General features: G+C 34.0%; 1 protein-coding gene across 1 annotated transcript in view; it reads right to left on the bottom strand.

The window, feature by feature from the left end:
- The window catches only part of csmd3a (CUB and Sushi multiple domains 3a), a gene marked incomplete at both ends in the record, with an annotated part of 339,298 nt that overhangs the window by 105,375 nt on the left and 219,522 nt on the right, over positions 1 to 14,401 (bottom strand). Inside the window, 4 exons of the mRNA XM_081389133.1 lie at positions 1,023 to 1,103; positions 9,042 to 9,187; positions 12,599 to 12,776; positions 13,991 to 14,179. Coding sequence (XP_081245259.1) covers positions 1,023 to 1,103; positions 9,042 to 9,187; positions 12,599 to 12,776; positions 13,991 to 14,179 — 594 coding nt within the window. The remainder of the gene's footprint in view (positions 1 to 1,022; positions 1,104 to 9,041; positions 9,188 to 12,598; positions 12,777 to 13,990; positions 14,180 to 14,401) is intronic.

Below are 14,401 nucleotides of genomic sequence, written 5' to 3' on the forward strand. Positions count from 1 at the left end.
AACGAAAGTCTCACGGGGTTGAACAACATGAGGGTGAGTAATTACTGACAGAATTTTCATTTTTGGGTGAACTAACCCTTTAAGAACAAGTAAAATGTTTACTTAAACTTCAAATTTTTTGAGTTTTGCCAACTTATTCGGGTGTATAGTCTGTTATTTTAACACGGAACCACTGAAAAAAATGATTTGTTGAATTTAATAAAAAAATTTATCGTAAGTGGTTGCATTCAATCGATTTTATCTACATTTAAACAAATGCATTAAGTTGAACATGATCAATTTTAGTTCAACTTAAGGCATTTGTTTACTGTAAATGTAGATCAAATCGATTGAATGCAACCACTTACGATAAAATTTTTTATTCAATTCAACAAATCATTTTTTTCAGTTTACATCCGACAATTGGGGTTAATAAAGATTACTTTGCCTTTCGTTTTAGTTCTTGTTAATGTTAATGTCACAGGGAACAAGAATTATCCATTATTTCATATATTCCTTTACTTATTTAGAGTAACCTTATTTATTTTTCTGGTTTTTTTTTACACAGACATGTGTATGAACAGATGTAAGTGGGTTGTTGCAAGTATGTATAAGCACATGGTAGGAGTGTGTGAATATGCGTTTTCATAGATGCATGAATGCGTGTGTATACAGATGTGTAAGTATAAGCATTGCACATATGTATAATTATATATGTGCATATAGTTTCTCTTTGTGTATGTGTGTATATATATATATAGGTATATGACATGTATACGTATGCATAATTTGTATGCATTCTTATCAAGTTCATTTTATTTAGTCATTTCATTTTACTTATTTTTCTCTTTTCTCACGTTTATGTATTCATACGTATTTACATGTCTTTGTTTGCATATTCAGTACAACATGCATGACTTGTACTTCTAACATTCAGGAACGATGGCAACGCAAAGTATTGTTTCAAACATATCGTGTTGCTGTTGATGGTTCACTGTTTATGTAAAGCTTAATAAAGAATAAAAAATGAAAAATGTTCTTACCAATTTCGAATATATCATCTTCAGCCAGGATTTCTGCGTTGGCCACGGGCGCGGGAGGCTGACACACACGGAGCTGGTAAGCTGGGAACGAGATGAGCGAGAGATACGTGATGTTTAGAGCTTGTTTAAGTGATAACGCTTTGAAAACAACCCACACAATTACATCTTAAACCATCACACCTGTCACGGGAGTTTCTCTAAATGCACAACACAATTACAGGAGAGTATGAATCATAATCACCGTCTCAGCATCTGCCTCACCAACACTCGTTATGCACACTGTCTAATTGCAATGAGTTTCTAAAAGAGGATTATATACATTAAAAACCTTCTATTACTGGCGTGTTATGATCATAATCACTATTTTGACGTTGAGCAGAACATGTCACATTAACTCACTAAGATGTATAATTCAGAAATATTGTTTATACGAACTACATGCTTTAGTGCAGCAATGCTGGAAAAATTATGTTTATAATATACATATTCAAAAAGAAAGATAATGCTATAATATTAAAAGTATTCCTTTTAAATGTCAATGCAATCATTTTGCTAACAGATGCAATTAAATATAAAGTAATATATTGTTCATGCTAAACAACCTGCTAAAAAATATAATCAAAATAATGCTGTAACATTAAATAATTTATTTAAAATGTAGTAATTTAATTAATTTGCTAATAAATTTAATAATTTGTTATAATTATTAATGTTGACAATGAATGAATACATTGCAGATGAATAAATAAAGTAAAAAAATATATATATAATTAAAACTTTTTTTTTTTTTACTGTATACATGAACCTGCTAATAAACATAACAATTCTCTGTAATTATTATTAGGTTATTATTCGACAAGTTTAATTGATAAATTAACTGAAGAAGAAGAAAAGAGCGGTGCTCGTTCATGTCTGCCGACACACACACAAGGAAGGTTGTATCATAGTTAAGGATTAGTTTTCATCCAGCAAACGCTCTCAGTATCTTAACATCATGAAGATTTACACACAGTTAAATGACCTCTATACTGTTAGACGGCGCCGCTGATAAACAAAAGCACATCTCATTTAAAATTCATCATCAGGAGGAAACAGAAACACACACCGCTCTGGGACCGCAAGCATCTTATTTTATTATCTTTTAAAACCCTAACGAGCTTTGTGCTCCGCAGCTCTTGCCTTAACTTCCTTATGCTGTATTGCTTTATTGGTAAACCTCAAAAGCATCAGCAGAAAATATGCTAACGCAGATATTATTGCCCTTTATCGAATAACACTTTCCCATCACAACGGCAAAACGGATTAGAGAGATGCGATGGGGTCAAAGGTCATCTGTCGTGTTCAGATGCTGTTTCCCCTGTTAAACGCTCTGTTCAATAACCGAGTGAGCATCGCAAAGCATCAAACACCCACCTTTATCTTTAGCAGGAGAGGCAACTGCATATTTCATAGTAAAACCAAAAATCATTGACAAAATTGAAGTCAATTCGTGCTGAGCAACGATTAATCGTTTCCAAAATAAAAGTTTGTGTTTACATAATATATGTGTGTGTGCTGTGTATTTTGTATATATAAATACACACACATGCACGTATATATACGTGCATATGTGTGTATTTATATATACAAAATAATTATACACAGCACACACACATATTATTTAACACACACATATATATATATATATATATATATATATATGTATTTGTACATAATTAATATTATATATAAATATAAATATTTTATATATAAAATAATTTTTTTTTCTTAAATATATACGTGCATATGTGTGTATTTATATATACAAAATAATTATACACAGCACACACACATATTATTTAACATATATATATATATATATATATTTGTACATAATTAATATTATATATAAATATAAATATTTTATATCTAAAATAATTTTTTTTTCTTAAATATATACGTGCATGTGTGTGTATTTATATATACAAAATAATTATACACAGCACACACATATATATTTTGTAAACACAAATGTGATGCGATTAATCGCGATTAATCGTTGCCCAGCACTAAACATATGTGTGCTAAATGCAAACTCTGTTCAGTCTCCACATCTGCTTGTACGATGCACACATTATAGTGCATTTCAAACCGTAACTTATGAGGTTTCATAACAGCAAGGATTTGAGAAGCCAACTGCGTATGTTTCTACTCCTGCTCGTTCAGAAATGGGTGTTATTACGGATGACGGAAGTTTCCAAACACATTACAGCGCCATCCGCGGCAATAATCGAAGCCATTTTCCAAACAAACAAGTAATATCATTTCTAGCCTGTGTTTTTGAGAGCAGTAAAACACACAGCAAGAGAGAAAAGCAGCAACGTGAAATACTTCTGGGAACAGAGTTTTTTATATGTACTAGCTGTTGATACTATTTTACAGCAATTACTATTCAATTCTGCTATTGAATGAATGTTTGATTATTGTATGTAATTGGTATTTTGTCCTAACTGTAACGGAGGCCAGCTAGTAGTTGCTGTGCGTGTAAAACCTCACTCCTCTGATCTCAAAAGGCGCTCTAGCCTCGCAACCAAATCAATTACAAACCACAGCCAATCAGTAGAGAGTGTGGGCGGAGTCTCTCTGCAAGCCCACTGCACTCACAACCAAATCAATCACAAACCACAGCCAATCAGTAGAGAGTGTGGGCGGAGTCTCTCTGCAAGCCCACTGCACTCACAACCAAATCAATCACAAACCACAGCCAATCAGAAGAGCGTGTGGGCGGAGTCTCTCTGCAAGCGCACTGCACTCACAACCAAATAGATAAGCACAAAATCAAATTCATAAATATTACACCATTTTAACATTTGGAACATCTTTGTTATAGAATACACTTGTTCATTTCTTTTAATTTATTTTCATGATCTGAGGTGAATGATCCATCACTGCTTTCAGTACGGCTATGAATGATAATCAAACTCACATTACATTTGCTTTTAACATCAAATAAAGCACATAGTCAACATCTGAGATTATAATTGTCACACTTTGTACATTGTTGTTCCAGCCACAACGTCACAGAAACAGAAGCCATTTCTAAAGTAGAACTGTCACTGCCGGATAGGACAAAAACTCTGGTTGACATGGAAAAGATGCTTTTTAATGCATGTCACGGCCTTTAAATCACATCTGGTGTGACACTGAAAGACTTGAACACTCAAATTTGAATGGCTGCACCTGCTCTATTGCTAAAAATAGAAAGATTTTTAAGTTAAAAATGTGGAAAGATAATAAAAAATTTAATCATTTCCATGGGTCTAGTCTTTGCATCAGTTTGAGGTTTAAAGGGACAGTTCTCTCAAAAATTAAAATTAGCCCATGATTTACTCTTCCTCAAGTCATCCTAGGTGTATATGACATTCTTATTTCAGACGAACACAATCAGAGTTATATTAAAAAATGTCCTGGCTCTTCCAAGCTTTATAATGGCTGTTTCTGTTTTGAAGTCCATAAAAGTGCATCTATCCATCATAAAAGTGCATCTATCCATCATAAAAGCGCATCTGTCCATCATAAAAGTGCATCTATCCATCATAAAAGTGCATCTATCCATCATAAAAGTGCATTTATCATCATAAAAGCGCATCTGTCCATCATAAAAGTGCATCTATACATCATAAAAGTGCAAATAAAAGTGCATCTATCCATCATAAAAGTGCATCTATACATCATAAAAGTGCATCTATCATCATAAAAGTGCATCTATACATCATAAAAGTGCAAATAAAAGTGCATCTATCATCATAAAAGTGCATCTATCCATCATAAATGTGCATCTATCATCATAAAAGTGCATCTGTCCATCATAAAAGCGCATCTATCCATGATAAAAGTGCATCTGTCCATCATAAAAGTGCAAATAAAAGTGCATCTATACATCATAAAAGTGCATCTATACATCATAAATGTGCATCTATACATCATAAAAGTGCATCTATCCATCATAAAAGTGCAAATAAAAGTGCATCTATCCATCATAAAAGTGCATCTATACATCATAAAAGTGCATCTGTCCATCATAAAAGTGCAAATAAAAGTGCATCTATCCATCATAAAAGTGCATCTATCATCATAAAAGTGCATCTGTCCATCATAAAAGTGCAAATAAAAGTGCATCTATCCATCATAAAAGTGCATCTATACATCATAAAAGTGCATCTATCCATCATAAAAGTACATCTATCCATCATAAAAGTACAAATAAAAGTGCATCTATCCATCATAAAAGTGCATCTGTCCATCATAAAAGTGCATCTATCATCATAAAAGTGCATCTATCCATCATAAAAGTGTATCTATCATCATAAAAGTGCATCTGTCCATCATAAAAGTGCAAATAAAAGTGCATCTATACATCATAAAAGTGCATCTATACATCATAAAAGTGCATCTATCCATCATAAAAGTGCATCTGTCCATCATAAAAGTGCAAATAAAAGTGCATCTATCCATCACAAAAGTGCATCTGTCCATCATAAAAGTGCATCTATCCATCATAAAAGTGCATCTATCCATCATAAAAGTGCATCTATCCATCATAAAAGTACATCTATCCATCATAAAAGTACAAATAAAAGAGCATCTATCCATCATAAAAGTGCATCTGTCCATCATAAAAGTGCATCTATCATCATAAAAGTGCATCTATCCATCATAAAAGTGCATCTGTCCATCATAAAAAGGCTTCTGTCCATCATAAAAGTGCATCTATCATCATAAAAGTGCATCTATCCATCATAAAAGTGCAAATAAAAGTGCATCTATCATCATAAAAGTGCATCTATCCATCATAAAAGTGCATCTATACATCATAAAAGTGCATCTATCCATCATAAAAGTACATCTATCCATCATAAAAGTGCATCTATACATCATAAAAGTGCATCTATCCATCATAAAAGTACATCTATCCATCATAAAAGTACAAATAAAAGAGCATCTATCCATCATAAAAGTGCATCTGTCCATCATAAAAGTGCAAATAAAAGTGCATCTATCCATCATAAAAGTGCATCTATACATCATAAAAGTGCATCTATCCATCATAAAAGTACATCTATCCATCATAAAAGTACAAATAAAAGTGCATCTGTCCATCATAAAAGTGCAAATAAAAGTGCATCTATCCATCATAAAAGTGCATCTATACATCATAAAAGTGCATCTATCCATCATAAAAGTGCATCTGTCCATCATAAAAGTGCAAATAAAAGTGCATCTATCCATCACAAAAGTGCATCTGTCCATCATAAAAGTGCATCTATCCATCATAAAAGTGCATCTGTCCATCATAAACGTGCAAATAAAAGTGCACCTATCCATCATAAAAAGGCTTCTGTCCATCATAAAAGTGCATCTATCATCAAAAAAAGTGCATCTATCCATCATAAAAGTGCAAATAAAAGTGCATCTATCATCATAAAAGTGCATCTATCCATCATAAAAGTGCATCTATACATCATAAAAGTGCATCTATCCATCATAAAAGTACATCTATCCATCATAAAAGTACAAATAAAAGAGCATCTATCCATCATAAAAGTGCATCTGTCCATCATAAAAGTGCATCTATCATCATAAAAGTGCATCTATCCATCATAAAAGTGCATCTGTCCATCATAAAAGTGCATCTGTCCATCATAAAAGTGCATCTATCCATCATAAAAGTGCATCTGTCCATCATAAAAGTGCAAATAAAAGTGCATCTATCCATCATAAAAGTGCATCTATCCATCACAAAAGTGCATCTATCCATCATAAAAGTGCATCTGTCCATCATAAAAGTGCATCTATCCATCACAAAAGTGCATCTATCCATCATAAAAGTGCATCTGTCCATCATAAAAGTGCATCTATCCATCACAAAAGTGCATCTATCCATCATAAAAGTGCATCTGTCCATCATAAAAGTGCAAATAAAAGTGCATCTATCCATCATAAAAGTGCATCTATCCATCACAAAAGTGCATCTGTCCATCATAAAAGTGCATCTGTCCATCATAAAAGTGCATCTGTCCATCATAAAAGTGCATCTATCCATCATAAAAGTGCCGTGCATCTGTCCATCATAAAAGTGCATCTATCCATCATAAAAGTGCATCTGTCCATCATAAAAGTGCAAATAAAAGTGCATCTATCCATCATAAAAGTGCATCTGTCCATCATAAAAGTGCAAATAAAAGTGCATCTATCCATCACAAAAGTGCATCTGTCCATCATAAAAGTGCATCTGTCCATCATAAAAGTGCATCTATCAATCATAAAAGTGCATCTGTCCATCATAAAAGTGCAAATAAAAGTGCATCTATCCATCATAAAAGTGCATCTATCCATCATAAAAGTGCATCTGTCCATTATAAAAGTGCAAATAAAAGTGCATCTATCCATCACAAAAGTGCATCTGTCCATCATAAAAGTGCATCTATCCATCATAAAAGTGCATCTGTCCATCATAAAAGTGCATCTGTCCATCATAAAAGTGCAAATAAAAGTGCATCTATCCATCACAAAAGTGCATCTGTCCATCATAAAAGTGCATCTATCATCATAAAAGTGCATCTATCCATCATAAAAGTGCATCTATCCATCATAAAAGTGCATCTATCCATCATAAAAGTGCATCTATCCATCATAAAAGTGCATCTGTCCATCATAAAAGTGTAAATAAAAGAGCATCTATCCATCATAAAAGTGCATCTGTCCATCATAAAAGTGTAAATAAAAGAGCATCTATACATCATAAAAGTGCAAATAAAAGTGCATCTATCCATCATAAAAGTGCATCTATCCATCATAAAAGTGCATCTATCCATCATAAAAGTGCAAATAAAAGAGCATCTATCCATCATAAAAGTGCATCTGTCCATCATAAAAGTGCATCTATCATCATAAAAGTGCATCTATCCATCATAAAAGTGCATCTATGCATCTATCCATCATAAAAGTGCATCTATCCATCATAAAAGTGCAAATAAAAGTGCATCTATCCATCATAAAAGTGCATCTATCATCACAAAAGTGCATATGTCCATCATAAAAGTGCATCTATCATCATAAAAGTGCATCTATCCATCATAAAAGTGCAAATAAAAGTGCATCTATCATCATAAAAGTGCATCTATCCATCATAAAAGTGCAAATAAAAGTGCATCTATCATCATAAAAGTGCATCTATCCATCATAAAAGTGCATCTATCATCATAAAAGTGCATCTATCATCATAAAAGTGCATCTATCATCATAAAAGTGCATCTGTCCATCATAAAAGTGCATCTATCATCATAAAAGTGCATCTATCATCATAAAAGTGCATCTATCATCATAAAAGTGCATCTGTCCATCATAAAAGTGCATCTATCATCATAAAAGTGCATCTATCCATCATAAAAGTGCAAATAAAAGTGCATCTATCATCATAAAAGTGCATCTATCATCATAAAAGTGCAAATAAAAGTGCATCTATCATCATAAAAGTGCATCTATCCATCATAAAAGTGCAATTATCAATCATAAAAGTGCAAATAAAAGTGCATCTATCATCATAAAAGTGCATCTATCATCATAAAAGTGCAAATAAAAGTGCATCTATCATCATAAAAGTGCATCTATCATCATAAAAGTGCATCTATCATCATAAAAGTGCATCTATCCATCATAAAAGTGCAAATAAAAGTGCATCTATCCATCATAAAAGTGCATCTATCCATCATAAAAGTGCATCTATCCCTTTAATTCAGCTCTCCTCTATAGGTGGTGCTGTCACAAAAAAAAAAAACAGGAATATATACAGCAGAAACCTGAATGTACATAATGCAATTTCACAGCACAGTTTGAGCTGAATGTATGCAAGTATGTTGAGCATAAAGAACATGTTCTGTGGGCGTGAGGGAATAAGCCAGGATAATCAACCTGACAATAAGCAACACACAGACGATCAGCAAACTAAGCCGTGCAACATTAAAGCGGGAAACTGCTCACCATGGAAACGCAGAACAAAGAATCCGCTGGTGCTGAAGTCGCTGTGGAACTTTAGCAGGATCTGATTGGATGTGCTGGAAACGAACTCCTGAGACGAGCTCCCGCTGAACTGACCGATCTGAGGAGAGGTTTGGTCAGGGCCGTCCCTACAGGAGACAATAGAGGCATTTAAAACATCCTTGACTTCTTCTGTTTGCTGATATAATACACTCTCTCTCTCGCTCTCCCACGTCTGCCGGGATCACATAAAGAACAGCATCTCTTTTCTGTCGTTCTCATTCAAAACCCTCAATAGTGAGTTACACGCTCAAAGCAGAGCGATCAAAACACTGACCTTGCTTCTCAATCTGGCAAAATCCTGTAATTGCACAGTGCTTTTTAAAGGAACACGTCACCATTTTATTGAAATGGGCTTATTCACCGTCTCCCCTACATTTAGATAGGAGGGCAAACACATTTGTGTCTCAGTGCATGCATTGTCTTAGTCTGGCAGCGCCGCCGCTATCCTTTGTTGCCGGATAGCATGTCGTGAGTAAAAGTGATCCAAAAAAACAACAACTAATTACTTCTTGTGGCATGCATATTCACAACGAGTCTAAATGTCCCACCTATCTAAATGTAGGGGAGACGGTGAATAACCCCTATTTCAAAAAATGGTGGCGAGTTCCTTTAAAGGGCTGGTTGATTATGATTTGATTTTTCTGACTTTAGTTAGTGTGTAATGTTGCTGTTTGATCATAAACAACATCTGCAAAGTTACAACGCTCAAAGTTCAGAGCAAAGGGAGATATTTGCTTTTAAAGAAATCGCTTTTTAAGGACTACAACAAACGGCTGGTAGAGACTACACCACATTCCTCCCGGGTTAGTGACATCACCAACCCTAGAATTTACATAAACCCCGCCCCCGAGAACACGATTTATAGATTATCAAGACAGAATATGCTAATCAGTGACTAGAAGATAACTCCACATCAGCTTCATAAATTCATCAACTAACCATTCAGAAATGTCCTGTTGCTTCTACATGTCGTCACTTCTTCTCGAGTCTCTCCATCATTGTCTGACTCCGGTTTGAACATAAAAGGCTGAAAGTTTTTGAAATCTCCAGAGCATGTGTGTGAGGTAATCAGAGCTGCTAACACACACACACAAGCTCTTGAAGCTCTACCCCCTGTGCCGGGAGCAGCAGCTCATTTGCATTTAAAGGAACACACACAAAAACGGTACGTTTTTGCTCACCCTCAAAAAGTGATAATTTTAATACGCTGTAAAAATATCTGTGGGGTATTTTGAGCTAAAACTTCACACACACACTCTGGTGACATCAGAGACTTATTTGACATCTTGTGAAAAGGCCATTATACCACCCCTTTAATTAGGAAGAAGCTTTTATGAACCTATTTTAAAACCATCAGATTACAGAAAGTTTGAATAAAAAAAAATGAAAGCAATGTAGCTTTCTAAACTACTCAACTTTAGTGTCATAAAATTATTATCATGGGAATCCTTTTTAAAGTTGAGCATGTTCATTAAATATATAGGACAGATAGATATAAAGTATTGGACTTAAGCTGTAACTGTAAATGTTTATTATAAAATGTTAGTTATAACAGATCGGTTACTTCAAGCCTTTATGTATAATGCATTATAATAATGGTGTTCATAATGCAAATGCATTATATCGCTTCATAAATAACTGTAACTAAAGTTAAAATGCATTATAATATTTGCAGACTCCTTGTTGCATCTGAAACTGGTTGTTTATCATGTGTTTTAATGCATTTTTCTTTCTAAAGGTGTTCAATGAATATATAATATTATAACTGTGGTTACAATTATTCATGAGGTGCATTACAATGCATAATAAATGCATTAAAACACTTTTATAATGCATTATGCATAAAGGCTTTAAGTAAAGTGTTACCGCAGAGACTAATGTAAACTTTTCCTCTAAAGTTTCTCTTCTGACTTTTTGATGTTTGAGGAAAATGCCCCAAAAAGAGTCCCAATGTCATGTCCACAGATTGTGCAGCGTGAGAATTAAATGATTAAACTAAACAGTGTGTTTTCACTATTGTACCTCGAAGACTTCTGTATGTAAACGACCCTTTACATGAGAAGTGAGTAACAACAGCATTGAGCTTTGAATATGCATTGATATGTAAATGTGGGAGGTCATACTCTATGATAAATTATTTCTGAATACGCCGTTCCTGGGGAAGGATTTAAACTGAGTACATCAAACCCTTTTATTCTGGAAAAGCAAGAAAAATCCTATTTTCCATGATGTGAACACAAGCGTCAACATTTTGCATTCGCACCAGCCACTTGACACTTCAGCACTAATGCTCGCTCAAGGAGAAAATACATGGAAGAGAGAGAAATGTGTGAAACAAAACAGATAAAAGACTAAAAGTGTTATGTAAGTCTCAGATCAGCAGCATTACAACAGATGCGTTTCTTCGTGGACGAGGACAAACTCTCTGCTGGAATTCTTGACAAATCATTTTGATGGATCCAAACTCACACTTGGTAATCGGTTCTTTTATTTTTTTACGATCATCCGGTGAGTTTTAACAGTAGCACTCAATAATCAATCATCAAGAAACAGCGGTTTTCATTTAGTCTCACATAAAAAATGCTTGGCATTGAACTCGCTAGACATCGCCCAAAAGAAGGAGATGTATAATTTGTTCATCACTGGCCATTTAAAAACATAAGATTAATTAATTATTTAAATAAATAAAATTCATTAATATTTTGCAATGTAATTATTATTAGTAGTCGCAGTAATAACTATAATATAATAATAATAATAATAAATAATAATAATACATATATTATAAAATATTGTATCGGCCATTTAAAAACAAACAAACAAACAAACAAATAAATAATAAAATAAATAAATGTCAATTGTACATTATAAAATGTTGTTCATCATCAGTCATTTAAAAACATAACAAACAAACAATAAATAAATAAATAAAGTAATTTATTTATGGCGATTGTGAAGGAGTTGTTTTGCAATTTTATTATTATTTTTATTATTATTATTAACACTAGAGAGTTTGTCCTTGTCCATGAACAAGTGTCAAGTGGCTGGTCCGAAAGCAAAATGTTAAATAATAATAACAATAATAAAAAAATATTATTATTATTTGTCATAAGTCATAATATTGACAAATATAAAAATAATAAAATATTGTTCATCATCGGCCATTTAAAAAAAACAATTGTACATTATAAAATATTGATCATCATTACTCAATATAAAAACATAACAATAAATGAATGAATTCATTAATGAATAAATTAATTGCAATTGTGCAGATGTTGTTTTGCAATCTAATGGTTAACTTATTTTTTTTTTTATCATATTAAGAAAAGTAATTATGAATTTGCATAAAATAGTAAAATATTCAGTATCTCTATCCTAAACCCGAGGTTATTCTTAACACTCGTGTGAGTTCTGCGAGTCCTGAGGTTATACGAGGCTCAGCAGATGTTAGCGTTTAGGTGAAGACTCTTCTAAAGCGCCGGCAGGACTCGTACCAGATGGTGATGTAGTCGTAGATGGGCTCGGTGTTGAGCACGGTGAAGTTGATGTGGATGCCGTTGCCTGGAGGGACTCGGATGCTCCAGATGCAGTCTTTAAGATTGGGGTAATCAGCCGGGTGTCCCGGAGAGTAGATGGTGCCGTTGAGGGCCGTGATATTCCCACCGCAAAGAGCTGAAGGAAGGCCAATACAATCAAAACTGAGAAGCACAATGCCTTATACAGATGCAATAATGCAGTGACGTCACACTTCAGTTCACAGTTTAATGCATGCAGAAAAGCGTTCATATATGGTCCACATTTACCACTGCAGCTTTTATAGAATTTACGGTAACACTTTACAATAAGGTTAGTAAGTGAACTACACTAGTTAACATGAACTAATAATGAACTGCAGGTATAAAGCATTTATTAATCTTTAAATAATAAATACTGTAATGAATGTATTGCTCATTGTTAGTTCAAGTTAGTTAATACATTAACTAATGTTAACTAATGAACCTTACTGTAAAGTGCTTACAAAACTTGACAGTTTAATTAACACCTTTATGGCCTGGTTTCAAGTCAAGTCAAGTCATCTTCATTTATATAGTGCTTTTAACAATGTAGATTGTCTCAAAGCAGCTTTACAGAGATAAGCGTATAATTTAAGGTAACAGAGATTGTTTCGGCTTTACAGCAGAGTTAAGTTATTTCCATCTAAAGTTAGTTTTAGATGGAAAGACAGACAGACTTCTTCACAGACAGAGCTTAGATTAAGCCAGGATTAAGTATTTTTTAAAGTACTAAATTGAGTTTATAGATTTCAATATAATGTCAAAATGCAGGTCTTGGCGAGTATTCTCGTAAACACAGTTATGTTTTAAGTGAACGTAAATAGTTAAGAAAGAAAACACGTGTAACAGTATATTGGATCCGTGCATCAGGTCTTAAAGTGACAGCAGACAAAGCAATGACTAGCTTAAAGGGTTAGTTCACCCAAAAAAGAAAATTTCAAGCGACGAGAATACTTTTTGTGCACAAAAACAAACAAAAATAACAACTTTATTCAACTCTTCATTTTCGCTTGATAAACTTGTGGTTGAGCCACTGTAGTCACTTGGACTATTTTATCAATGTCTTTACTAACTTTCTGGGCCGGCAAGTTTCAATAACAGAGAAGCCTATGGAGGAGTGAGACAGCTCTCAGATTTCATCAAAAATATCTTAATTTGTGTTCCGAAGATGAACGAAAGTCTTACAGGGTTGGAACGACATGAGGGAGAGTAATTACTGACAGAATTTTCATATTTGGGTGAACTAACCCTTTAATCCTAGTCTGTGAAACCGGGGGAATGTTTCAGTATTTTCTGTAAGAAGGGCTAGAAGACGAAAGGTTTGTTGGGTACCGTCACATCGAGGCACAGGATGGTTCCAGTTGCGGCTGATGCCATGCAAACACGTGAGCGCCGATTCCCCCAGAAGTGTGTACCCCGGCAGGCACTGGAACGAGATGGTCATTCCCACGCCGAAATCACTGCCGATCACCACTCCGTTCCGGAAGGGCCGCGGATCCGGACACCTCTGCAGCTCATAGGCTGAACACACACACACACACACACACACACACACACACACACACACACACACACACACACACACACACACACACACACAAACTGTGTTATGTACTTATGATGTTTTATCACAATTTACTTATATGTACTTTAGTATAACTAAATGTATTTGTGTCCAACTATAAATTGGTATAGTTACTTATAACTCAGCATTTTAGTTGTCTAAAAGCAGTTTTATAAAAT

Source organism: Scardinius erythrophthalmus, assembly GCF_964197995.2.
Source record: "Scardinius erythrophthalmus genome assembly, chromosome: 16".
NCBI classification, from domain to species: Eukaryota; Metazoa; Chordata; class Actinopteri; order Cypriniformes; family Leuciscidae; genus Scardinius; species Scardinius erythrophthalmus.